The sequence below is a fragment of the Phocoena phocoena genome, chromosome 1 (genome assembly GCF_963924675.1).
Source record: "Phocoena phocoena chromosome 1, mPhoPho1.1, whole genome shotgun sequence".
NCBI lineage: Eukaryota > Metazoa > Chordata > Mammalia > Artiodactyla > Phocoenidae > Phocoena > Phocoena phocoena.
This window is the reverse complement of record NC_089219.1, coordinates 128,153,296-128,180,736: the sequence shown is the minus strand read 5'-3', so window position 1 is coordinate 128,180,736 and position 27,441 is coordinate 128,153,296. Positions and strand designations below refer to the sequence as shown.

General features: G+C 42.1%; 1 protein-coding gene across 1 annotated transcript in view; it reads right to left on the bottom strand.

Annotated features, from left to right (window-relative positions):
- FMO4 (flavin containing dimethylaniline monoxygenase 4) overlaps positions 1–14,365 on the bottom strand; it is a 28,846-nt gene extending 14,481 nt beyond the window's left edge. The window contains 4 exon segments of the mRNA XM_065874828.1: positions 661–803; positions 11,066–11,228; positions 11,857–12,045; positions 14,234–14,365. Coding sequence (XP_065730900.1) covers positions 661–803; positions 11,066–11,228; positions 11,857–12,045; positions 14,234–14,365 — 627 coding nt within the window.
- Positions 14,366–27,441: the final 13,076 nt, after the last annotated feature.

The following is a 27,441-nucleotide window of genomic DNA, read 5'->3' as shown; positions in this document are numbered from 1 at the left end:
GCAGACATGTGCTATTGAGCTGGCAGTGTTTTACATGTAAATATTGTAGGATTTAAAGTGAGGTTTCGAGCAAGCAATTTTAACTAAATTAAATAAAAATCTGTTATTTCTAAATCTAATCATTGTCCTATAATTTATGATAAGGTGGAATAGATTCTAATTTGTGGATCTATGCTTGGAATTTCTAAAATCATTATGCATACTTCTTGGGCAAAGTAACGGGTGCTTTTACCTCAAAACGAAGTACAAATCTGACTCCGAATTGAAAACTTGGAGCTGTTCAGAAAACAACCTCCCCTTTCTCTTTTTACATGGTTTTTCTCTCCAGAATTACAGAGAGAGAGTGTGAAAGAAAGACAGTTGGCATGGGTAGAACAATTTGCTCATTTGATCTTGTTCCAGGGGTACCTCTGAAAAATACTTAGTGGTCTGGCATCCACACAATTTTCTTAGACCCTTCTTGGGCATCTCTTGGACATCTTTTCAGTTCTGTAAAGCGTGCATTATGAGAGGCTTTAGGGATTTTCAAGATTTTTTTTTCACTTACCCTGTGTCCACATAATTTAGCTATTGGCCGGTGTGCTTTATAATCTTGAATACCACTCTCCAGACACCAGAAATGATGCTGGGGGTGGGAGTGCAGATGCAGAGATGGTGTACCTGAGCTGCGGTTCGACTGAGCTCCACTGCAATGTCCCCTCCAGTGTTCCCAAGACCGATCACTAAGACGCGTTTGTCCTGAAAGCCTGTTGGGATCTTGTACTCTTGACTGTGCAGGATCTGGCCTTTAAACTTATGGATTCCTGAAGGGACAGAGGGATCAGAAATATCTAGAGTTAGTTGTAACTCCTTCGTTGGCAGGCATAGGGTCTGTGGGAAAAGGCAAGTCCCAGAAATATGGCAGCCCTTTGTTCTTGCTCCCAATTGCAGGCAGTAGAACCAGTATATCATCCCCTATCCCACCGGATGCTGTAAGCTCAGATACTGATTTAGTATAACATGCCTTGTTAAAAACATAGGAGAACTTATATTTCATGCGTGTTCCGTTTTAAAGCAATTACTTAGGGAAATCAAGCTTACTGCAGACAATAATAAGAAACATCTCATGCATGACCTGAACATCCTAGACAAGAAGTAGACTGTTGATGCATGTTATTTTACCCAATAGATATATTCTATCAGAATGTGATTTATGTATATAACATGTTTACAAATTGAACTAAGAAATTTTCTTTTTTACAAAAAGAAATTGTGTGGCATGTTCTCATGTAAATAAAGTAATTATTCTTGTGATTTAGGCTTGTTACTTCATGCTTATTTTACTTTGTGTCTTATTATACGCTTAATGTCTTATTATACTGTATGCTTATTTAGACTTTATTCTTTTGTTATTTATATTTGTATTTCTGACTGATCTTTCAAGCTCCTAACACTCTGTCAATGGAAGTATCACTATTACGATATTGATATACTATATATGAAAAGGGCTACCAAATATTTCTCCTCTTGATTTTTTTTTTTGGTAATTATCTCCTTGGCATATATAACAGACATAAACCATGGATTCATATAAACTAGGAATGGTAGTAACAGTGGAAGCAGAGCTATTTACAGTGGTGGCTGTGTCACTGGCAAAGTCCATTAACAATTCCCTGGAAATAAAAGTAGAAACTGGGTAATAAAGTCTAACCTTTTTCTTTTCCTTTGTACTTAGTCTAGTTTTCACCTGCTCATAGGATACCATGTGAAGAGGCCTTGTACCCAGCATTTCAGACCAGAGTTCCTAGTGTGGAATGGCTGTGCCTGACACTTCAGCTCAGCAGACCATGTGCAGAAGTGCATTCAGGAAATGCCTCTGAATCTACACTACCACCCACCCTGAGTCATTGGAAGGGAGTGCCAGATAGATGAAGAATGATGGGGCCAGGGGGCTGCTAAGCTGGCACACCAGTTGACCCCTAGGAGCCCCAGCTAATGTTGGACATGGGGGGAAAGCCTGTTGAGTTCTTAGTTGACGCTCATGCCACTTACTCAGTTCTGAACACCAGATCAGGTAAACTCAGTCACAAGAGTTGTAAAATTATGGGGGTCTCAGGGAAGGTCCAAGAACGGGCATTCATAGAACCATCAGAAGGAAACTGCACAAACATAGGCCCACCCATTCCTTCCTGCATGTTCCCGAGTGCCCCGTACCTCTGCTAGGAAGAGATATCTTGGGAGCTACTATACACCTAATGGGAGACAAATTGGAGACTGGTGTCCCCTTAGACAAAGGGCACAAGATGATAATGTTAATGGCTGAGGACAAACCTCCCCAGACAGAGCAAGTTGATCTCCCTGGAATAAATGCCGAGGTCTGGGCCCAGGGATGGATGGGATGAGCTGTAGGAGCCAGTCCCATGATAGTCCATCTAAAATCTGTACATACATGGCCCAATAGAAAACAGTACCCACTCTGCTGGGAGGTCTTGTTGGGAACTGCCCATGTCACAGGGCCTAACTGACCAGGGCCTTATTAGACCATGTCAGTCAGCCTGTAATACCTCCATTCCCCCTGTAAAGAAACCCAGTGGGAAATACCACATGGTACAGGACCTCAGGGCAGTCAATGAAGCCACTGAAGATATACACCCAGTAGTGTCTAATCCTACACCCTGCTGGCCGCTTTACCGTCCACCAGGACCTGGGGCTCTGTATCAGATTTAAAAGATGTCTTCCTCTGTATTCCATTAACCACAGAGCCACAAGAAAGTTTTGCTTTTGCGTGACAGGACCCAAACATGCAACAAGAACAACAATACTGCTGGACAGTCCTGCCTCAAGGGTTCAAAAATTCTCCCACCATCTTTGGGGAGACTTTAGCTAAAGATCTAAAAGATCTACATCTGGAGGCGGGAACCCTCCTCGAGTATGTAGACGAAATTCTGATTGCCAGCCGTACTGAGGAGGCCTCTGACAAAAATACTATAACCACCCTGAACAACCTAGCAGATAAAGGATATAAGGTATCCAAGAAAAAGGTTCAAGCACCACAAACTAGGGTGACCTACCTAGGCTTCGTTCTCACAGAAGGCAAGAGAAGCATACCCCAGGAAAGGAAGGAAGTCATTTGCTGCCTCACCCCTCCTGAAACTAAAAGACAGCTTAGGGGTTTCCTGGGGATGGCCAGGTTTTGCCACATCTGGATCCCTAACTATGGTTTAATAGCTGGGACTCTGTATGAAAAGTTGAAAAGAAAAGATAATGATCCTTTTGAATGGAATTCAGAATGTGAAGGGGCCTTTGAAGAACTGAAAAAGCAGTTACTTCAGACTCCTCTCCTGGCCCTCCAAAATTTAGCTAAACCCTTTGACCTTTACATTCATAAAAGAAAGGGAATCGCCCTTGGGGTATTAGCTCAAAAAATGGGACCCCTTACTCAGGTGGTTGCTTATTTCTCCAAACAATTAGATCAAACTACTAAGGGATGGCCTTCTTGTCTACCGGCAATAGCAGTTACTACAACCCTGCTAAAGGAGGCTGAAAAGTTAACATTTGGTCAGCCAATCACTATACGGACTCCACACCGGGTTCAGGCTTCAGTTAAGTTCTAAGGGAACAGAATGGCTAACCCCCAGAAAGTTGATTCCAGTTCAGGCTATGCCTTTAGACAACCCAGTTGTTACCATAAAAAAACTGTCACAGGCTAAATCCTGCTACCCTGCTACCCACAGAAATAGGGCCCTTGGAGCATGATTATATAGAAGCCGTAGACACGATCTATTCCAGTCGCCTTGACCTAGGAAGTGACCTCTCCCAAACACTGAAGAGGAATGATTCACAGATGGGAGCAGTTTTATGAGAGAAGGAAAAAGGCTGGCAGGATAGGCAGTGACCTCCCAGACCTAAGTCATAGAAGCAAGAAGCCTACCCCCAGGGACTTCTGTCCAAAAGGCCTAGTTGATAGTCTTCACCTGAGTCTTAGACAGGGAAGATTTTACACAGATGTTTACACAGATTCCCAGGATATGCCATCCTTCACACACAGGGCTATCTGGAAGGAAAGAAGTATGCCTGCTGTGGAGAATAAACAGGTGAAACATGGCTTAAAAATACTGAAGCTCTTAGAAGCAGTACAGCTTCCAAAAAAGGTGAGTGATTCATTGTAGGGGTCACCAAGAGAAGGATGCAGAGGTAATAAAGGGAAATGACAAGGCCAATGCAACTGCTGAAAGGGCAGCCCTAGAACCAGTAACTTGGCAACTACCCCTCATACCTCAAAGGCCAGATCCATCCAATTGTTCCTCAATCTGCACAGAGGAAGAATTAAACAGAGCCTGAAAATGGGGCTTCGACAGAGATCTAGGAGGCCATGGGTGGCTAGTTAGTGAACACGGGCAATACTTCTTCACCCAAACTGCAGCTTATCAAGCCATCAGGGAGGCTTATCAAGGAACTCACTACAGGTATATAATTGGCTAGTTGAGGTCATGGTAACTGCTGGCATGAAAAGTATAATCAGTCGGATAGTTGAGACATGCCCCATCTGCACAATGAACAACTCCAACACCAGACCCCCTAGAGGCCCCCAGGTGAGGCCCATTCAGACCAGAGGGACATATCCTGGGGAAGATTAGCAGACTGATTTCACTGGCATGGCGAGAGTACCTGGCAATTTCAGGTATCTCTTGGTGCTAGTAGACTCTTTTTCTGGGTGTATAGAAACGTTACTAAAAGAAATAATTCCCAGGTTTGGGCTTCCAGGGTCCCTACAAAGTAATAATGGTCCAGCATTTGTGTCTCAAGTGATGAAGGGGATAACGGGCACTGTGGGCGGACTTTGTACTCAGCCTAGAGACCTCAGTTGTTGGGGAGAGTAGAAAGCTCCAATCAGACTTTGAAATGGGCCTTAGCCAAGCTATGTCCAGAAACTCAAGAAGACTGGATGAAGTTGCTTCCAGTTGCCCTGCTCCGCATGTGATTAGCCCCAAGGGATAAGTGAAAGTTAAGTGCATTTGAACTCATCTATGGTACAGCCACTACCCGAGCCCGAGAGAAGGGACGCCTTAACTTGAAATGGAACAACTCAAGTGTGCCCTCCAGGGAGGAGAAACTATGAAAGCTTTCATGGAATATGGTAACCAGGTGCTGCCTGCACCCACCAACCTGGCCCTCTACCCATTCTGGCAAGGAGACTGGGGACACCTAAAAACCTGGAAAACCAGCAGCCTGCAAGACCAGCTCAGTCCTAAGGGGAGCGGACCCCACTCGGTGACCCTAACCACCTACTCTGCCCTGACGTTGCAGGGATCGCTCTGTGGGCACATCACCCTTGAATGAAGAGGACCCTAAACGCTACCTCTGGAGAGACAACCTGGGGCCATGGACTCCCCCTGACTCATGCGAACCTCTCTCTGACCTGAAGCTTTTCTTCCAAAAAAACAACAAAGTGTGACCAGGGATACTTAGGCCACTGCAGTGAGCCTCCATATCAGGGCACGTTTGCCTACAGGCAAAAGACCTAGATACCTGCATTTTTAGGAAAATCTTGCTCTTGCTAATATTTGGACCATGTATCTTAAATTATCTGGTGTTCTTTGTCTCCAAAGGGTTAGATAAATCATGGTCGCTCAGCAATATGAACAGTTAGTGTTGAGGCCTGGTGACCATCAAACGCATCTAAAGGCATCTGGGAAGAAGTCTGGTCCTCTTCCGGGGGGTACAAAAGATGGACCTGCGCCCCCTAGCGCCCCTCAAGAATGAGGAGAAGGACAAAAGAGAGGAGGGATTTGTCACCAGCAGAGCCCAGTCTGGGTAATAAGATAAAGTTTAACCTTTTTGTCTTTTCCTTTGTGCTTAGTGTAGTGTCACTTGCTCACAGGGTGCTGCGTGCAGAGGCCTCGCTTCTGGCCCTTCAGACCTGAGTTCCTAGTGTGAAACGGCTGCGCTGATGCCTCAGCTCAGGGGAGTGTGCAGAAGCGCAGTACGTGACCCTCAGTTGAAGGTGGTGGCGGTGATGGGCTGTGCGCAGAGTCTCTGGGTCCAAACTTCGATCTGGAGTGTGAGCCTGTGCCTGTCTCTGCCCCCTCCCTGCTGACAGAACCCCGCAAAGCAGCCCCACCACGTCCTGGGGGTCGCCTGCTCTAGAGCCAGATCTCGCACCTGTCCGCTCTCTGATCAAAGAATAAAGCTTTCCTCTGCTTCTGAACCAAATTTGACCTCTTGGCTTGAACAGCACCGGGCAGGAGGACCCTCATTGGGGACCAGCTCGAAAGGGTCGGTGGTAACAGCTTCAGCAATGAGAGGTGGCAGAGGAAATAAACAGCGATGGGGCCAGCCATCTTCAGACCCTGTGACCGGTGAGATGAAGCACTGACAATGAATCGGAAAGGGAGGCGCTGCACTTTAGAGGGTTCCTCAGCCTCTCACCCCAATACTTCAAGTACTTTTGCAATTTTAATGTAAAAAGATGAAACTGTCTCCTGGAACCTATCATTCTCCTACCAGACAGTCACTGATTCATTCATTTACTCAATAACATTTATTGAAGAGCTACTATATATAACACAATGTTTTAATAGGAGTCTTTGCCTGCTGAGGCCCCCAAAGCTGAAAACTAAATGCACTAAATATGGCAACAAATAGTTGCCACGTTCCCAGGGAGGTGCTAAACCCACTAGGCAGAATTTGCAAGGAAGGTGTATGCAGACCAGTTTTGTGATCCTTTGCCTCTCACTTTCAGGGATTGAAGTCGAAGTGGCCAGAGGTTGGAAATTGGAGACTTTCAGGAAAGGATTTTAAAGTGCTGTTGCACTTTTTGTCTCCTTGACAAAAAGGGGAGGGGCTTCTGGGAGACCCCTGTGAGACCTCGACCCTTGGAGTCTATGGAGCACAGAGACTGGTGTGTGACCCACGCTTGAAAGGCTGTGACTGGAACTGCCTGCAAGGGGTGGCTGCACCAGTAGCAAGTTTTTCATCTACTACTGCTGACAGTGTGGAATACATGTCTCATGTGGACCAGATGAAAGCCATGTAGGAGAGAGCCTGTCTGATGCCAATTTAAAGGGACTTTGCACAAGGTAGCCATCTGGACTGGCAATGAGACCTTAATAGATAGTCTATGGAAATGACCTGGGGAGGAGCTAGGGTTTAGGGACTTGTAAAGTGGCCAGTCTGAGAGTGCTTGGTCTGTAGCAACAGGGGCTGCACGGAACGATCCCTAGTCATGGGGCGTCTCTGTGGAGCAGAGCCTAGGAAAGCACCCCACAAAGCATGGATCTTAAACACCCCCAAGGCCTGAGAGAACTAGCACCTGGTTGGTGCCAGTGGAGAAAGACTTTTCCTGCCCCCTTACTTCTTCTTTTCCTTGCCCTGACTCCAATTCTGGAAGGGCCAGAGACTGCAGCTGGTGAGTGAAAGGTTTGGAGGAGGAACTGGCAGAGGAAGAGAGCAGCCAAGCGCACCATCTCTTCTCACTGCTGCTGTCAGCACAAAGCAGGAGCCGGCTGGGGGAGGGGAGAAGCTTCATCATTACAGGTAATTGCCAGTTTTTACTATTACACGAGGCAGAACATTTCAGCTATAAAAATGAGAAGTTGGGGGACTTCCCTGGCAGTCCAGTGGTTAGGACTCTCTGCTTCCACTGCAGGGGGCACGGGTTCCATCCCTGGTCAGGGAACTAAGATCCTACATGCTGCATGGCACGGCCAAACAAACAAACAAAAAAAATGACAGAGGAGGACTTTCCATTATTTGAGAGTGAGCAGAAAAGCGGTGGGAATGGCCTGAAATTGCAACCAAGGGCAGGAGAAGGACAAGCCCCACAGATGAGGCCTGCAGGGACATTACAAGAAAAAGTACAGTTGGTTAATAACTCTATATTACATGACCTGTACTTTCAACATTGTATAGCCCAAGGCACTGTTTCAGGTTTTAGGTTTAGGAGATGTGAGAATAAAAGGCAGTCTCTACCCTTAAAGAGTTCATCCTTGAGTGAGAAATAGGTAAACAGACAAGAGCTAACTAACGCTTATTCAGACCTTACTAGCAAGTCCTAGACATTCTTCTAAGGATTTTATACCTATTAATTAATTTAAACCTCACAACAACCCCATAGGGTGAACAGTATTATGATGCAGTTTTACTCATGCTGAGAGTGGAGGCACAGAGAGGTTAAGCAACTTGCCCAAGGCCATATAGTAAGTAGCAGAGCCGGACGGGAAGTCAGGTCATCTGACTCTGGGCTCAGCTGTCAAGCATGATACTATGCTGCCCCCCAGAACAGGAGGTGTTATGATGCCTTCAGTGGGGCATCAGCCTAGACTGAGCCAGGGAAGTCATCCTGGAGGATGTGATTTTTTTTTTTTTTTCAAAGAATGACATTAGAAAGATGATTAGGAATTTGAAAAGCGAAGCCCTAAGAGGGTTTCAAGAAGGGGGAAGAACACGTGCCTCGAATGCATTAGAGAGTGGGGCTTCAACCTATTCACTGAGGTTTGGCTGGAGAGAAGCTTCCTGAGGGCTCAACCTTGGTTCATAGATTTTGTATGTACCTAACACAATGCTTTTCAAATAATAGGTTCTCCATAATTGCATATTTGAGCAGGGGACCCAAGAAAAAGTATGGAATGCATAGGTAATTCTGAATCAATGATACGTCAATAATGCCTTGCCCCCTCCCCTGCCCCAAAGGAATCTATTTGGTAAATCAAAACTACTAATTCAGAAAAAAAACGGTCTGCTAGGAGGCACAGGGCCTAGTTTGCCTTGTCAGCAAATATCTCTGGAGTAGTTTGCTATTGTGGTTTCTTCATCTTATACTTATTCCCCTACTGTTATGTGTTGAAAAATGCTTAGAAACTACCTTAGGAGAAGGAAGACCAGAAGCTTGAAGTCCATGCACAACGCTCACAGAGTTTAAGAACATTTGTTAATAATTGATCAAATATAATTAGGCATTTGCGACCACTAATCTGTAACTAATGATTACAACTGATGTGTGTTTAGAGAGTCACGTTTACACAACTTCTTGGTGTGGGAGAGAAAAGAATCAAGAGGGGTGACCTGCAGAACTGCACTTTGTGCCACCCATCCCGTGATTCCTGTATGGGCTCTGGGAGGATCCAGCACTCTGAGATGGAATGGCTGCTGAGGCTTATAACTGGGGTTATAACTTAACTAAGAGGGAGAAATACTTCTTCGTCTGGGGGACGCATCTGCTTCTTAGGAAGCAGGTTCTTCCAAGCAATTCTCAGATGGTGGATAACAGCTTACAAAAGGTCATGATTCATAACAGTAGTAGCTATTGTTTATGGAGTGCTTACTGTGTGCTCTGTACTATACTAAGTATTTTACATGGATGATCTCATTTAATCCTCATCACTACTCTGAGATGGGAACTTATATTTCCACTTTGCTGAGGCTTAGAGAGGTTATGTTCATCCAAGATTAAGCAACTAGCACAGGGTCTGGATCCAGAGCTTTGTTCATAACCATTATGCTAAATGCTACTTATCCAGGGCCATTGCCTGCAGGGAACTGTAGCAGACCAGAACTTCCTGGAAAGTTTACATCGTATCCATTCACCAAGATACCTCACTCTGGAAACACAGAGGAAATTGGGATTATCTGTCCTGCTGTCCCCCATAATAGATTCTTCTAAAGTCTGGTCATAAACCAAGACCCCCTCAGGGGGAGCCTCTAAAATCTACGTGTGTGGGTTTCTTCCTTCTCCAATATCTGGGTTTTAGGGCAAAAGAAAGGGGCACCTCAATGTTTCTACTACAATTATTCCTCCCCCACCTCCCTGAGGTCATTAAAGTATGTAGAAATGTCTGCTCTCAAGATGATCCAAAACTATGTCGCTACTCTAGTTTATGTTTAGCCAGTCTCTTTCCTTGGGCCCACTTCTGCCAGTCTGGACACTTCATACTGCCACAAAGATCATCACCTCTCAGCCCCTGATTGCTCTTTTGCAGCAGTGTTCTTTAGTTATAGTCGCAGTGGGACTGAAGGTAGTTAGGAGTAAAGGATTAGCCACCTCAAACCTGACAAGACACTTAATTCCAAAAGCATCTCTTATTTGACACTTGTGACATATTTCCTCATAGAAACATTGTTATAGAGGCAGTTATATATTCCTTTGGTACTATGTGATTATGTATTTAGCCCATAGACTAGCAGCAAGCCTGAAGCTGACCCACCATTTACAATATTGCTTCTTTGTAAAATTATGTACTGAATTCTCCCTTGGTCCCTAACACATTTTGAAAATAGAATAGTTTGTTAATTTGAAATTATGTTTTAAGATTTATATTTCATTTTTTATTGTCTAAGGTTTGCAAACTTTCTTCTTCACATTTTCATTTCTTAAAGGTTCTTTTAATTCCTAAAAGAAGTTTCAAAACTTCATACTCAATTGCCTTTAGGGCCACTTATGAGTAACGGAAGAAGAGTAGCTTCACTACATTTTAGTAATCCTCACTTGACTTCAAAAGTTGGAGATTTGCTAATAGTGAGTATATTAGAAAGAATGTGCCATTGGATCAAAAGCACTTCCAAAGGGGAATTTCTAAAACTCCTTTGTGTGGATAGCCCTGCTTTAAGAGGTGGATGGATTCTTATTGTGATGACTATTTTGAAGGGTGACAACATTTCTTTGTATGTATAATTTCTGGTCTATTTCTTAAAAAAAATTCTGTCAAATTTCCTTGTATTCTCACTTCCTTTAAGTTATTGAATTACAGGTCACTCCTGATTCAAATGACCTGTAATTTAATGACGAAATTCAAAGCCTATTTTTTTCCATGACCGATCTGATAGTTTTGAGCCTTCTGTGATCACTGAGCTTGAATCAGACAGGCATGATAAAACTTAAATGATAACATCAGCATTTATATTAATAAGTAAATAATAAAATCTGACACCTCTATAGTGTTTTATAACTTTCAGAGTTATTTTGTACATATTATTTCTGAGGGTAAACATAAAGTTGTCTATAATCACGAGGAAGTATTTCCAATTACAAATCAGTGACTTCTAGAAGAACCCAGAAGAGTAGGCATGGTTTCAGGCAGAAATGACTCACCAGGAAATGACTCCAAAGGTAAACGGGGATTCAGGAAGTGTCCAGTGCAAACCATGACAGCATCAAAGATAGCTCTGTCCAGCTCCCCCTCTGTCTCTGTGACAACATCCCACTGACCAGTTTCGGAGAAGTTGGGACGCTTTGTTACACTGCACACTGTGGTCTGAAAGCAAAAGACAAACACTCGCTTTCCATCAGTCATCTTGGGACCTCATACAATGACCGTATGGTAACCATGTCTGTTATTTCAAGTGGGCCACGTCAGTCCCACGATAGGAGGTCTGTTAACATTGGCTTATCTTTTCCCTAGAGAAGTTAAATAACTTGTGCAAAGTCTCAAAAGTGGTCATATAGATTAGGACCCAAAACATCTGAATGCCTTCACTGCAAGGAAGAAACATTCAGTTTTTATTCCTGGTGACAAGGAGATGAATTAAAACACCGAATGTTGAAAAAATTTAGGAAAATGAGTTTTGACCCATTATAATATCTGTGGTTCAGACTTCTAGTCATTTCTTCCCAATGGGTTTCATGAACAAAATCCATTTTTCCTTTCCTCTCAAAAACATTCTAAATTTTATCCTGAATGAGAGTCTGAATTTAGAGGAAGAACCAGGAAATTCAGTATTTTAGTGACTTATTTGAGTAAAACATGACCAGCAGGATTATTATCTGCCTTATTCATATAGAGAGAAAGTCAGGAAGAAGTTTACTTAAGTATCCCATTTCCATCAGATTGGTGAATGGGCCAGCCCCTACTCATTAACCTTCCATAACCCAAGGTATCTTACTCTAAACCGAATGTATTTCAGAAGGTCAAAGTGCTCAGCAAACTCTTGGAGGTAGTCCCAAAATTTTTCTTGCTTCATAAAATTGGGATAATCTTCTTGGAAGGGGAAGTCGCTGTAACATGACATTTCTTTGCAGACGTTTGTCACTAATGACTTGTAGACTCTGGTCATCCCATCTTTAGAAGTTTCCTGTGGTGAAAGCACAGTTAGCTTGATGGGGTGGTGGGGGGATAGGAGGAAGAGAACAGAGATCATCAGCAGTTAGCGTTCCACTTGTAATTCCAAAGGGTTCCTGGAAAAGTTAGCATTGGGCCTCCATGCTATAGTTATCAGAAATCATTGGTGGGGTTGGAATTGTTAAATATGATATCTTTCTCAATCTACAAAGAAGCTAACAACATTTAATAGGGCTCTCCAAGAATGACACTGTCCTTAAAATATTCCATGAACACAGGCCCACGGTCTATCTTGCTTATCTTCTCCTTCTTCCCTTGCCATGATTATTCCGTCCACTCATGCTCTGCACCTCTTCCTCTTGCCTTTGTTTAAGGAACTCCTCACTAATTTTTCTATTTATTGTCTATGGATATTTTCAACCGCTCTCTTTTTATTGGCTCCTTCCCATCCACACTTAAAATACTGAAGACTCAAATTTTCAAAACAAAACAAAACTCCCTTTCAGCCTGTATCTCCTTCCAGCCTTGTCTCTCTCTGTCTTATCTCAGTCGTCATGAAAGAAGCATCACATACTGGCAGCCTGTGTTTTCTCCTGGACTTCTCAACTTGTTGTCTTGTCTCTATCTCTGTCACTCAAAAACAAAACAACAAAACAAAAAGATCTATATTAAAGGCACCGGTGAACTTCTCGTGGCTGAAGTTTTCTTCTTCAAGTCTCTTCCTTCACCATCATGTTCTCTAAGAAGCCTTCCATGACCCAACAGACCTTCACAAGGTAGCTCTTGCGCCCTGCCCCAGCACACTGTACTTTGAGCACAGAACCAATCACACTGCATTGTAGTGGTCTGTTTACTGTTTCTGTTCCCCACCAGACAGTAAGGAGGGCTGGGTCCTTGTCCATCTTGTTTCCCATAGGCCCTGGTAGAGGGACAACACGAGTACTTGTTCAGTGGATGAAAATGAATACTACAATTGCATTTTTGAAAAAAAAAAAAGTATTTGTATGACTGGAAAAAATTACATCAAAATTTTGTTAGTGCTGACTCATGAGAATTGATATTATATTTAATTTGTATTTTTCTTTTGTTTAACTCAGTACTGTTTTCTAAAATTAATCTATATCACTTTACAATAGGAGAAGGAAACCAAACCAACCATGGGGTCAAACAGCAGACCTAATACTTGCTTCCACATTGACATTTGGTGGCTTGAAGAGGCCCATAGTACACCAGAAAAAATTATTTTCCGCCAGTATGCTATAATCCTAGGGTTGTGATCATTTACATGTGTTTGCTTATTCTGTTTTCTTCACCATCCATCAAAGACTGGCAAATGCTGCCTACTCCAAGAAGGCTTCCCTCATTCATATCAGTTTGAAGCACCCTCCCCAACCCTGAGCTCCCACTAAAGGCTGCTCTTCTCTCCCCAACCAAAGCATTTAGTACTTGGGCCTCCCGTCTTCTGACACCTTATACCCTACCACTGGGGCAGGTCCTTTTATTCCCTCTGAAGGCCCTGCTATTCCCAGTAGCCAGGACCAATTTTGGCCAGAGGCAGGGGGTATTTAGTCATTTCCAGCCCCAATTCCTGATGCTTAAGTCACCTAACAGCTGGCCTAGCCTTGAGCACACCCCACTAGGCTGCATATCACACTCCTAAGAAGGGTGGATTAGTGCCTGTGTTCTTTTTCTTCTGATCATGTGAAAAATACCCCCTAGACCTTTCAAGGTCTGGATTCTTGCCTCACCCTTGCCAATTCTCTTCCCAAAGACCTGAACAATGCCTGGGGGCTGGGGCTCCACTCCCTGATGCCAACTTCTGTCCTTCCTAAAGTGTCATCTGCTCCATATTCACCAATGCCATTCAGCTACCCAATGTGACACGCTGCTACTTTGTCTTACAATGTCCCTGCTCCAGAAATCATCGTAACTTCCAATACTATGTTTGTGTATTACACTTAACTCTTTCTTCCTCTCTCCTCCAACTGTCTCTTGTCCCTACCCTGCCAGTTGTCCAAGTTCATCACCTATCAGACTGCATCCTGCCTGGGGTCAGCACAACACCATAACAAACTTGTGTTGCTGCAGTGAGCTGCTCCCGTAATGATCACCAAGGTAGGCTAAAGCGACCATGCCTCGGCAGGGACAAAGCAAACGGCCAGATTATGATTGGTGGAAGTGGGAGGGTATGAACTACGCACGGTAAACTTCCACAGTCCCCCGATGTCATTACTTCTTTCAAAGCAGGTAGGCTCCAGGTCTTCATCCAAGCAGCATTTGATGGAGGACAGGCCACTCACACCAGCTCCAATCACTGCAACTCGCTTGGCCATGGTGTGTTCTGTATGAGATAGGTTGAGCAGAGCATCTTTATATGACAAAGCTAGAAGGGAACCCTTGTCATAGAAGTCAACTTTTACAGTGATCCTTTCATCTTTGAGCTGAGGCAGAATCACATGTTGTTTAAAGATGAGGGCTCTGAAATCATACCGGTTTGGTTTGAATCCTCGCTTCATTTATTTACAGTATGACCTTAGGCTAGTTGTTTATCCTCTCTGTGCCTCAGTTTTCTCATCAGCACAATGGGAGTGGAAATAATAATACCAATTTAAAATATTTGTTATGAAATTAAATGACTGAGATATGTTGGAAGGGTGATAGAAGTGTGTCTGCTACATAGTAAGTGCTCAATTAAATTTTGCTCTTATTTTTAGCTAGTGTAGCCAGGACCTTGATCCCCTTAAGACTTTAGATCCTCTCAGTATTAAAAGGACTCTTTGCTAACACCTAGTCCCTCTGAAATGCTAGGAATTGCAACAAGCAAAAATGTTAGTTTTTATTCAAAGCGTCTAAAGTTCTAAAGAATAGCTAGTCATGGACCATGTCCTGCCAGCAAAAAAGATATTACATGCATTTAGGGGAGGTTCTTAACTTTGCACAGAGAAAGGTTGACTCACCATAATACAGAACTGTGGTCATATGGTCATATGGAAATGGGGATGCCATGTTGTCAGGAAAGATTTAAGGAAGTGTGAATGTGTCATGGGGATTTATAACCAGTTTTTCTTGATTTTATGGTTTGGGCTTCTGCAAACATCAACATAGCTTTTGCTTTGATCAGATGGGCTAACCACCAAGTTGATTTCAGCAAATCAGGTTTATGTCACATGGAAGACTTTGAAGTGTCAGGTGTCCTCACTCTCAAGTGCTGCCTTTCCCTCAACCCTCGTGGCCAGTCTGAGAAACACACAAAGAGTAGTTGAGACCTCAAAGTATTTGCTTTATAAAATATACTTAACTGATTTGACTTTGCCTATGAAGACATGGTACTTTTTGAGGAGAGATCTTGCTGTATAACTCTTATGTGACTTTTGTAGTGTCATGACACTTACCATAGTGGTGTTTGCCTTGAGGAACCTAGGGAGAACATATTTATTGAGCCCTGAATACCAGTAAATGGGAAAACATGTAGCATCATCACTGAACACGACTTAAGGCCACTCTGCTAATAAGAGGTTGAGTCTGGAGAGACTTCGGGTATCTGAGTATGAGCCTGGATGTGCACATCTCATTGGTCTGAGAGCCTGAAGTGTCCTGTGATTCCTGCTACTAAGCCTCTTCCCTCACCTGAGCTCAGGTTTGCTGCCACACCTTCTGGTTGGGCTTGGGGGATTTTGTCCTTTTGGTTTTGTAGTTTGCCTCCTAGCCAGATCAGAACCCCCAGGCACAAAACCAAAGTGAAGTTACTGACTTTACAGAGGGCAGAAGAAGACTGCTGAGCCCTTGGACCCTTCGGACTCACCTGGTTCCAGAGGAGGATCTAGGCAGGGACTTGCAACAAGGATCAGAGGGATTTCTCAGAGCTGCCTGTTTCCAAATCTTACCTGCCACCCTACCCTTTGTAAGGTTGAGACCTTCACGCCTGGCTTCATTATTTATAGCAAAATTTACACTTTTCCCCCTGAAACTTTTTGTTTATTTAGAAGTCTCTTTTGATTTGGAAGAGTTGGGCAGGCTGCAATAAGAATGGACTTTGGAGGCAGCAGAACTGGGTTTGAACTCTGTCTCTGCCACTGACTAGGCATGTGACCCCAAACAACCCACTTACACACCTTAAGATTTACTGTTTGCAAATAAGAAAAATAGCCGTATTGAAGGATTGTTTGGGTCTTAAACAGTGATAATAATTACACAGAACTGCCTAGCACCAAATATTTACTCAGCATTCATTTCCCACCTCCCTAACTGACTCCCTCCTTTCCTCTCTTCCCAGAAAAGACAGCTCATGCAGATAAAATTTATCAACAAGTTTGGAAACATATAGGCAAACATACCTATGACTTCCTTTGGATTGAGTAAAAGGTTTAGGTGGCTTTTAATCAGAAATAAATGGCCTCCACCAATAAGAACATTTAAACTTCCAGGGCACTAGGTAGAGGTCTGGAATTGGCAGATCCCTCTGTGCTGTGTTTTTGCAATAATAATATGAAAGAAATAGTTGTTAATTGATCTGGTTAAAATGCAAAATGTGCTGCAGTGAATAGACTGGCAGCAAATTAATTCACTCAACAGATGCACCCTGTGTACCTCTAAGGGCAGGTACTGAGCCAAGCGTGGGGACCCCCAAGATGATTAAGAGCCAGTGACTTAAATAATAGTAATAAATATAGAGCCAGTGACTGTCCACAGGAAGATGCCACTATATGGAGAGAGGCTGACACACATGATATAATGTGGTACGTCCTGTAATAGCAGTGTGCTCTGGGTACAAATGCTTGCAGACACTCTTGGGCTGCTCAGCTATGCCTGGAGACCTAGTTAGAGACACATAGTAGGCTGTATTTTTCCTGGGAAAAAACACCTTGTCCTTTACAGACTGATTTAGAGACTGTTTAAGTGCCAAATAATTGGTGTCCAAAGTAGATGTGAATTGAAAGGCAGGAGAGAAGACTGCAGGCTTGAAGGGGCGGGAGGACATAAGGTGTGTTAAGCTCTTTGTAAACTGTAAAGTGGGCTAGAAACATAAGGTCCATTGTAGGTCAAAAGGTTGCTGACATTTAGTTCCTTAATCAAAAGAAGCTCTAAACTACTGAACTGGATTTTTTTTTTTTTTTTTTGCATTACGTGGGCCTCTCACTGTTGTGGCCTCTCCTGTTGCGGAGCACAGGCTCCGGACGCACAGGCTCAGCGGCCATGGCTCACGGGCCCAGCCGCTCCGCGGCATGTGGGATCCTCCCGACCGGGGCACGAACCCGTGTTCCCCGCATCGGCAGGCGGACTCTCAACCACTGCGCCACCAGGGAAGCCCTGAACTGGACTTTTGAACAACATGAAAACCCCATCCCATACCTGACAGACCAGAAAATGCAGGAATCATTTTTGAGACATGGAAAGACTTGGATGATTAGCAAATTATGTAGCTGATTATGATTTATATTAGTTTGGACTTGGATCTGTTTATATTTCTTATTATCACTCTACCAGTGCTCTTCCTTTGCTACGGTATTTCCTAACATAACACTTGTGGAGTATTTTGTGTTTCCCAATGCCTCACAATTCCATCTCATCCAAAAGATGAAATCAGAAGTGAGCCTGGAATCACAGACAGTCCCATGATTCTGTTATTCTCACCCACACCTTCCTTCAGGGTGGTTTCCCCCTACAACATAACTTTGTTTCCTTAGCACGTTCCTTTGCTTCCTGGTTTTCTCTAATTCTGCTGCTTTAACCCTAATCGAGAGGCTCTCGAAGGACAAGATCACATTCATTTTTAAGGAGTGTACTCACCAAGGAAAGTATACATCCTCTGTGAAAGCAGCTTCTGGAAACATTTCCCCATAAAAAAAAAAAAAAAAAAAAAAATCCAGGACACTTACCTTGTTGGCATAGAGCAGATATTTTGACAAATTATTTCTCACAGCCCAAAGCCAAAGATAGTGTTTGTCTTAAAAAAAAATTCCAAACACAAACTCCTTGTTCTAAAAGAAAAATAAAAAAGAAACTAATGCTGACTTTAATCAAAGTACTCTCGGTTTAAAACAAAAACCATCCGTTTTTCCTGTCGTGCTAGTGACAGCAGAAAGTATACTCACCGAGGAAAAAAAAGTTGTGTAGGGCACCAGCTTGATACTTCCGTGTTCTCGAAGGAGGGCTAAATGACGAGTTAGAATAAAGCCTTCAGATTCGAAGGCCACAAACGACTTCTGCCCCTTTCCCCACCCTCCTAAACGTCACAGTTCCGACGGAGCCCTAAACTTAAAGGGGAGCACGTGGTAAGCGACCGCTCTTCTCATTGTAGCCTTTAGAGGGCGCCAAGTCACTCCAAACCACAATCCCCAGTGAAAGAGACTTTCTACGTACTAAATTCTGACTCTTGAATTAGTCTCTTGAACCATCATAGGAACTGTCCATAGGAGAAAGTCAATTAGGTGACTGTCACGTCATCAAGTTCTCCCAAGTCTAGAGTTCCTTAACCCCAGAAGTGTGATTTCAAAATTCAGAACTTATAAGGAATTTAAGCTGTTTCATCCTTTTGGAAAGGGTTAGCAGAGGGAGCTGGTAAAACCTGTTTGAAAACCTGTTTGAAAAAGCGTAAAATTGGTTTTAGGTATTAGCCTAGGGCTAATATCTAAGAAGAGGAATAATTACAGAAGTAAGCACTGGGAATAATAATAATAGGCAACATCTTTTTTTTTTTTCTTCTCCATTGAGTGCTTGGAAACAAGCATAAAATACCATCTTAAGCTCATTAAACAGTTTCCAGACCAGGGGATCAAATGCAGATGCCCACAGGGGTCAGGAAGGTAACTCAAATGAGGGAAGAGGGCCGAGATAAGATCTGACTGGAAAGCACATCCCCCACCTATTAGGTTCAGCTAAATGGTGTAATTTGAGAGCATAAGCCCCAAATTGCAAGGTTTTAGGTTCCTTTCAATAGAAACTGCAAATTCAGATTTTTATATAAAATCTTCTATTGGCAACAAATTAATTTTTCTTTTGAAAAATATTAAGCCCACAGAAAAGTTGAAAGAACAGTTTTATTAATGCACACTTATGTATCCTTCACCCATTTCATCAACTAGCAACCACTTGACACATGGAAATTTTCTTCCCCCTCTCTTTCTTTCTCCACACGTACAGAAACACACACACACACACACACCTGTACACACACATCTGAAAGTAGTCTTCAAACATCAGGATGCCATCAGGATATTTCAGCACATATTTCACAAGAGTAAGGGCATTCTCCCTTTCTATACTAAGAAAGTCAGTATAAATTCAATAACATCATCCAACATACAGTCCAAATTTCTCCAGTTGTCCCCAAAATGTTCTTATCTAGTGGTGTACTGGAGCTGGCTTGCAGAGTGAGAATATGCATCTCTTCCAAGTTCAGTGATAGCTTGGCATTACACACAGTAATGCTCTACACAATAGCTTGACATTGTTCATGGTGGGGGTATTTACATCATGGAAACTGGCAAACACTACAAATCTGTGATCTCCCCACACCCCCAGCCATTTTTTTTTTTTTTTTTTTTTTTTTTTTGCGGTACGCGGGCCTCTCACTGTTGTGGCCTCTCCCGTTGCGGAGCACAGGCTCCGGACGCACAGGCTCAGCGGCCATGGCTCACGGGCCCAGCCGCTCTGCGGCATGTGGGATCTTCCCGGACCGGGGCACGAACCCGTGTACCCTGCATCGGCAGGCGGACTCTCAACCACTGTGCCACCAGGGAAGCCCTCCCCACCCATTTTTAAAACATTTATCTATATACCACTCATTTTAGGTTCAATGGCTTTATTGAGGTATAATTGATATACAAAAAATCTGCATATATTTGATGTATATAATCTAATGAGCTAGGACATATTCATACATCTGTGAAACCATCACCCCTCAAGGTAATAGACACATTCATTACCTCCAAAAGTTTCCTCATGCCCCTTTGTTTTTGGTAAGAATACTTGACATGAGACATACCCTCTTAATAAATTTTTTAAATGCACAAGATATTGTTAACTACTGGTACTACGTTGAACAGCAGATCTCTAGAATTTATTCATCTTGAATAACTGAAACTTTATATCCATTGAACAAGGACTCTCCCTTTCCCTCTCCCCCCAGTCTCTGGCAACCACCATTCTACTGTCTGCTTCTATGAGTGTAACAATTTTGAATACCTCATATAAATAGAATAATACAGATTTGTATTTTTGTGACTGTCTTATTTCACTTACAGTAATGTCTCTAGGTTCATCAATGTTGTCACCCATGGCAGGATTTCCTCTTTTTTTAAGGCTGAATGATATTTCATTGTACGTATGTAACACATTTTCTTTATTCATTCATCATGGACATTTAGGTTGTTTCCATATCTTGGCTATTGTCAATAATGCTGTGATGAACCTGGTAGTGCAAATATCTTCTTGAGATCCTGATTCAACTCTTTTGTACAAATACCCAGAAGTAGGATGGCTGGATGATATGGTAGTTCTAGTTTTAATTGAAAAAAAAAAATTTATTTGCAGTATAGTTGATTTACAATGTTGTGTTAGTTTCAGGTGTACAGCAAAGTGAATCAGTTATATATATACATATATCCACTCTTTTTTTTTAAAGTTTCTTTTCCCATATAGGCCATTACAGAGTATTGAGTAGAGTTCCCTGTGCTATATACAGCAGGTTCTTATTATATATATAGTAGTGTGTATATGTCAGTCCCAATCTCCCAATTTATCACTCCCCCCCATCCCCTGGTAACCATAGGTTTATTTTCTACATCCGTGACTCTACTTCTGTTTTGTAAATAAGTTCATTTGTACCCTTTTTTTAGATTCCACATATAAGCGATATCATATTAGTTTTGATTTTTTGAGGAACCTCCATACTATTTTCTACAGCAGCTGTACTATTTCACATTCCCACCAACAGAGTAGAAGGGTTCTAATTTCTTCATATCCTCTCTAATACTTATCTCTTATTTTGCTTTTGATAATAGCCATCTTAACAGGTGTGAGGTGATAATCTCATTGTGGTCTTGATTCACATTTCCTTCATAATTAGTGAAATTGAGTACTTTTTAGTATACCTGTTGGCCATTTGTATGTCTTCTTTAGCGAAATGGCCATTCAAGTTCTTTGCCCATTTTTAAATTGGGTTTTTTGTTTTTTGCTATTGAGTTGTAGGAGTCCCTTTTGTATTTTGGTTGTTAACCCCTAATCAGATGTATGGTTTGCAAACGTTTTCCCTTTCTGTAGGTTGCCTTTTCATTCTGTTGTTTCCTTTGCTGTGCGGAAGCCTTTTAGTTTGATGAAATCCCACTTGTCTATTTTTGTTTATGTTGCCTATGCCTTTGGTGTCATATTCAAGAAATCATTGCTAAGAACAATGTCAAGGAACCTCCATACTGTTCTCCATAGTGGCTGTATCAATTTACATTCCCACCAACAGTGCAAGAGGGTTCCCTTTTCTCCACACCCTCTCCAGCATTTATTGTTTGTAGATTTTTTGATGATGACCATTCAGACTGGTGTGAGGTGATATCTCATTGTAGTTTTGATTTGCATTTCTCTAATGATAAGTGATGTTGAGCATCCTTTCATGTGTTTGTTGGCAATCTGTATATCTTCTTTGGAGAAATGTCTGTTTAGGTCTTCTGCCCATTTTTGGATTGGGTTGTTCGTTTTTTTGATATTGAGCTGCATGAGCTGCTTAAAAAACTAAAAAAAGAACTACCATATGACCCAGGAATCCCACGACTGGGCATATACTCTGAGAAAACCATAATTCAAAAAGAGTCATGTACCACAATGTTCATTACAGCTCTATTTACAATAGCCAGAACATGGAAGCAACCTAAGTGTCCCTTGACAGATGAATGGATAAAGAAGATGTGGCACATATATACAATGGAATATTACTCAGCCATAGAAAGAAATGAAATTGAGTTATTTGTAGTGAGGTGGATGAACCTAGAGTCTGTCATACAGAGAGAAGTAAGTCAGAAAGAGAAAAACAAATACCTTATGCTAACACAAATATATGGAATCTAAAAAAAAAAAAAAGGTTCTGAAGAACCTAGGGGCAGTACAGGAATAAAGACACAGACAGAGAATGGACTTGAGGACACAGGGAGGGGGGAAGGGTAAGCTGTGACGAAGTCAGAGAGTGGCATGTACTTATATATACTACCAAATGTAAAATAGATAGCTAGTAGGAAGCAGCCGCATAGCACAGGGAGATCAGCTTGGTGCTTTGTGACCACCTAGAAGGGTGGGATAGGGAGGGTGGGAGGGAGGGAGATGCAAGAGGGAGGAGATATGGGGATATATGTATATGTACAGGTGATTCACTTTGTTATAAAGCAGAAACTAACACACCATTGTAAAGCAATTATACTCTAATAAAGATGTTAAAAAAATTAAGCTGATTTTAAGGAACCGATTTCAAGTTGCATTCTCCTAACAGGACATTTTAAACATTATTTTCTTCCCTAATTTAACAAGGTTAGCATTAAAAGCAGGTGAAAAAAAAAAAGAACAATGTCAAAAAGCTTTTCCAATATGTTATTTCTTGGGAGTTTTATAGTTGCAGTTCTTAAATTTAAGACTTTAATATATTTTGAGTTGATTTTTTGGCATGGTATAAGAGAAGGGTCCAGTTTTATTACTTTGCATGTGGATATCTGATTTTCCCAACACCATTTGTTGAAGAGACTCTCTTTACCCTCTTGTGTGATCTTGGCAGTTTTGTCAAATATCAACTGACTGTATATGTGTGGGTTTATTTCTGGGCTGTCTATTCTGTTACATTGGTCTCTATGTCTGTCTTTATGCCAGTACCATACTGTTCTAAACACCATAGCTCTGTTTATTCGTTCTAATTTTGTTTTGTGTGTGGCATCTTTAAGGTTTTCTATATGTAAATCATGTCATTTGCAAACAGATAATTTTACTTCTTCCTTTCTGATTTTAATACTTTCATTTCTTTTTGTAGCCTAATTACTCTGGCTAGAACTTTTAGTACTATATTGAATATAAGTAGCAAGAGTGAACATTCTTGTCTTGTTCCTCATCTTAGAGGAAAAACTTTCAGTGTTTCACAATTGAGTATGATGTTAGCTGTGGGCTTGCCATATATAACCTTTATTATGTTGAAGTAAATTCCACCTACATCTAGTTTGTTGAGAGTTTTAATCATGAAACTGTTGAATTTTGTCAAATGATTTTTCTGCATCTATTGAGATGATCATGTGATTTTTATCCTTTATTTTGTTAGTGTGGTGTATCACATTAATTGATTTGCATATATTGAACCACACGCCACTTTTTATGGTTATATTTCTCCTGATTAAAGAGCCAATCGAGGGACTTCCCTGGTGGTGCAGTGGTTAAGACTCTGCGCTTCCAATGCAGGGGGTCTGAGTTCGATCCCTGGTCAGGGAACTAGATCCCACATGAATGCTGCAACTAAAAGTTCACATGCCTCAACTAAGGAGCCAGTGGACCACAACTAAGAAGCCCACGTGTCACAACTAAGGAGCCCTCATGCTGCAACTAAGGAGCTGGTGAACCACAACTAAGAAGCCCGCAAGCCTCAACCTAGGAGCCCGCCTGCTGCAACTAAGACCCAGAGCAACTAACTAACTAACTAAACATTAAAAAATTGGCAATCAAAGTTTATAAATTGCATTTAGCTGTTAGGTCTCTTTAGTTTGTCCTATTCTGTGATAGTTTTCCAGCCTCCAAAGGGTCCTGTTTTAAGAATGATCAACATTATTGAGTTTACTACTGCTGGAACTAGTGTCCTGAAATAGCCTTTTAATTAGGTTTCTTACTTGCCTTTGCTCCCCTATAATCCATTCTCCAGAACTATCTTTCTAAATCTTAAATCAGTTCATGTTACTCTGATGTATAAAAGCGTTTGCTGAAAGAGATGTGTGGTTTGGGAGGGTTTTTAAAAAACAGGAATAATAAGGCATTTTTATGTACTGTGGAGAATGACCCAGTAGAAAGGGAAAACTCAACAATTTGGGAGAGAAGTTGGTGGAAAATCTGTCAAAGTTATCTGCTAATTGCTACTATTTTCTCATCTGAGAGAGAGGTGAGAAGGAAATGGTAGAGGTTTGTAGTGAGAAGGGATGATATGGAATAGTCATCTTGGAGATGAGATTGAGGTGTGAAGGAAGTAGAAAAATCTAGCAGGATTTGTGGGGCAGTAGGGTAAGCATGAGTTGAAGAGTGATCAGTTAGCGTGCTGAGCATTTTTCCTCTACTTAAGGTTAAGTGCTCAGGTGGGGTTTGAAGTAGGTGGAGAGTTGGATTTTGGCTACAGTTGGAGTCCTGCCTTCCAAGTGTGAATGAATGGAGTTGAGAGTGTATGCAAATGTGATGTTACAAGATCATGAACTGTAAGCTGGGCAATGAGAGAGATGAGAAATAAAGGAAGGTGGGACAGTGAAAGATGATAGAGTGTTTGGATTGCAAGTCCCAGGAGTTTGAAGAGAATATTGCATTGGAAGAGTTATCTGGAAGAATATGATGATGTTGGTGGAGAGTAGGATGTTTGTAATTCAGATTGTGGAGAATTACACTTGTTGAGAATAACACAGTCAAGATCTGCACTGTCTAATGCAATAGCCACTAGCCATATGTAGCTTTTTAAAATTAGATTTAAATTACTTAGTGTTAAATAAAGTTAAAAATTCATTTCTTCTTTGGCACTAGCCACATTTCAAGTGCTTGACAGCCACACGTGGCTAGTGACTACTGCATTGGAGACTGAAGATCGGATGTTTCCATGATGGCAGAAGGTTCTATGGGGCAGCACTGGTCTAGCATATGAATGTAGTAGTAGGTGGATGAGACAGGTGGAGGATAAGATTGTTAGAGAGAGCGGGCTAAGGAGCTGAGAGGACACGGCATGGAAGGATTGTATAGTTGATTTTGAAATCACTGAGAATTGGGCTTCCCTGGTGACGCAGTGGTTAAGAATCTGCCTGCCAATGCAGCGGACACAGGTTCGAGCCCTGGTCCGGGAAGACCCCACATGCTGTGGAGCAACTAAGCCCGTGCGCCACCACTACTGAGAGCCTGCGAGCCATAACTACTGAAACCTGCATACCTAGAGCTTGTGCTCCACAACAAGAGAAGCCACCACAATGAGAAGCCGGTGCACCGCAACAAAGAGTAGCCCCCACTCGCCTCAACTAGGGAAAGCCTGTGTGCAGCAACGAAGACCCAATGCAGCCAAAAATAAATAAATAAAATTAAAAAATTAATAAAATCTATTTAAAAAAAAAAGAAACCATTGAGAATTATGACAGGAGTAATGGGGAAGAGAGAGAAATTGAGTTAGAGGTCGATTCATGCCTTCTCCATGCAGCTCTGAGCCTCTCAGAGACAGCTGACCCCACCCCCAGCTCCATGTGTGGGTCTTTTGGTCAAAGGAGAATCCCAACCCCCTAGCACATGATTGCCTTAGAAGCAGGCTTTGATTCAATTTATATATGAGGACTTGAGACACGAGGGGAGATTCACTGGAGATTTTAAGATATTTCTATTAGCGTAAAAGGGAAGCTGATGTGACAGAGACACCTAAGTACAGTGGAATAAATAAGACAAAATTTTATTTCTCTGTCATGCAACAATTTGACCACTCTAGGCTGGTAAGGAAGCTTTCTTGCCTGGGTCACTCAGAAAACCTTGTTCCTTCTATCTTGTTACTCTGTTATCTCTGAGGACTTTGTCCTTTGCATGGTTGAAGCTGGGTTGCTGCCATGAACACGATACAACTTGCAGAAAGGAGAAAGTGAGGAAATCCAGAGTAAGCAATTTCCTTTTAAGTAAATGAAGGAGGAATTACACATATTATTTCCATTCACTTTCCATTCGCAAGAAAGTGATCACGTGGCCACACCAGCTGCAGGAAAGACTGGGAAAGGTTGTCCCTAGCTAGGTGGCCATGTGACCAGGAAGATGGAGTAAACAGACTTTTTAAATACAGGTTGCTGTCTGCCATAATCTGCTTCTGGAAGAATTCTGGAAGTGATTCTTTTTCTACAGGTTGTAGCCTAGAATTGCAACTATTCTCTTCACAAGCTGAGGATGATATTGGTCCCAGCAGAAGGGCAAATCCAAGGGAACTGTGGAGAAATGGCACTGAAGCCACTGGATTAGGCAACCCCGAAGCCCATCTTACCACTGGACTCCCAATTATATGAGCCACAATGTTTCCTTGTTATGCCAGTTAGTTGAGTCTCTGTTTCTTAAAGTTAGGATGTTTCACGAATTATTTAACCATTCCACTACTAACACTGTTTCCCTTTGTTGTTGTTGTAAGCAGTGCAATAAACAACTTTGTACACATAACTATTTCTATAGGATAGAGTCTAAGATGTATCCCTGCTGTGCCAGAAGATATGCGCATTTAACATTTTGGTGAACACCACCAAATTGCCCCAATCTGCGTTTAGTAACATTTTCCTTCTACAATCACCACCCTCCTTCTCTAATGTTCTGGAATGTCTCCCTTTGACTCCTTTTATGTCTTGATTTTGTAGAATAGCGTGTTGGTGACATGTGTTCTCCTCTGCTGACGTTGAGGCTTAGTTTCTTTCTCCATCCACATGTTGCCCTTGCTCCTTCTCTGTTTACTAACCTGGCCATAACCAATCACAGTCACACTCTTTATAAAGGCTGCTGGCACTTCCATGAAAACAGATGTCAGAAATAAAAACGTTGCGTAGTTAAATAGTATAACTTTTACTCTGTAGGAAAATGTGCTCAATAGTCTTAGCCTACTGATACAAGCTAATTGTCTCATTATATTTTTCCTTTTGGCTTAGAGTTTTTAGGTCTATTTTAAAATCACTAATCAAGATTTTCTTAAGAGAACAAACTAAGTGTAGACTTAAAAAAAAATCAAAATGTTATGAAGTTAGAGACTGTTTGAAAATAATAATGTATCTTATCAAGGACAGGACAACCGTAAAGGGTGTTGTTTTTCTCGATTGTCTACAGCTTACACGTGAAACTTTCTAAACTGGGAAGCAGTGATTGGGAGTGAGCCCTAGGACTGGGAGAATATAGAAGCTCTTAAGCTTATCTCCTCTTACAATGACCACTACAGGGAATGGGAAGATCCTTACATTATTCTGTGGGGGAGGATGGAGAAGTGAGGGGAGATGGGGCCAGGGGGACAAGTGGAACAGGAATCAGTGACCTAGACAGGAAATGAAATGGGCCTGAACTAGCCAGTGAGGAAGGGGGGAGGGTAAGAGACAGACAAGTCTGTGAGATTTAATAATAGTTACCTTTAGGTGAGTATTTACTGAACACTAGGTACTGGGCTAAATGCTTTACAGGCAGTTCCCCGTGATCCCTTCTCTGAACTAGAGACACACTT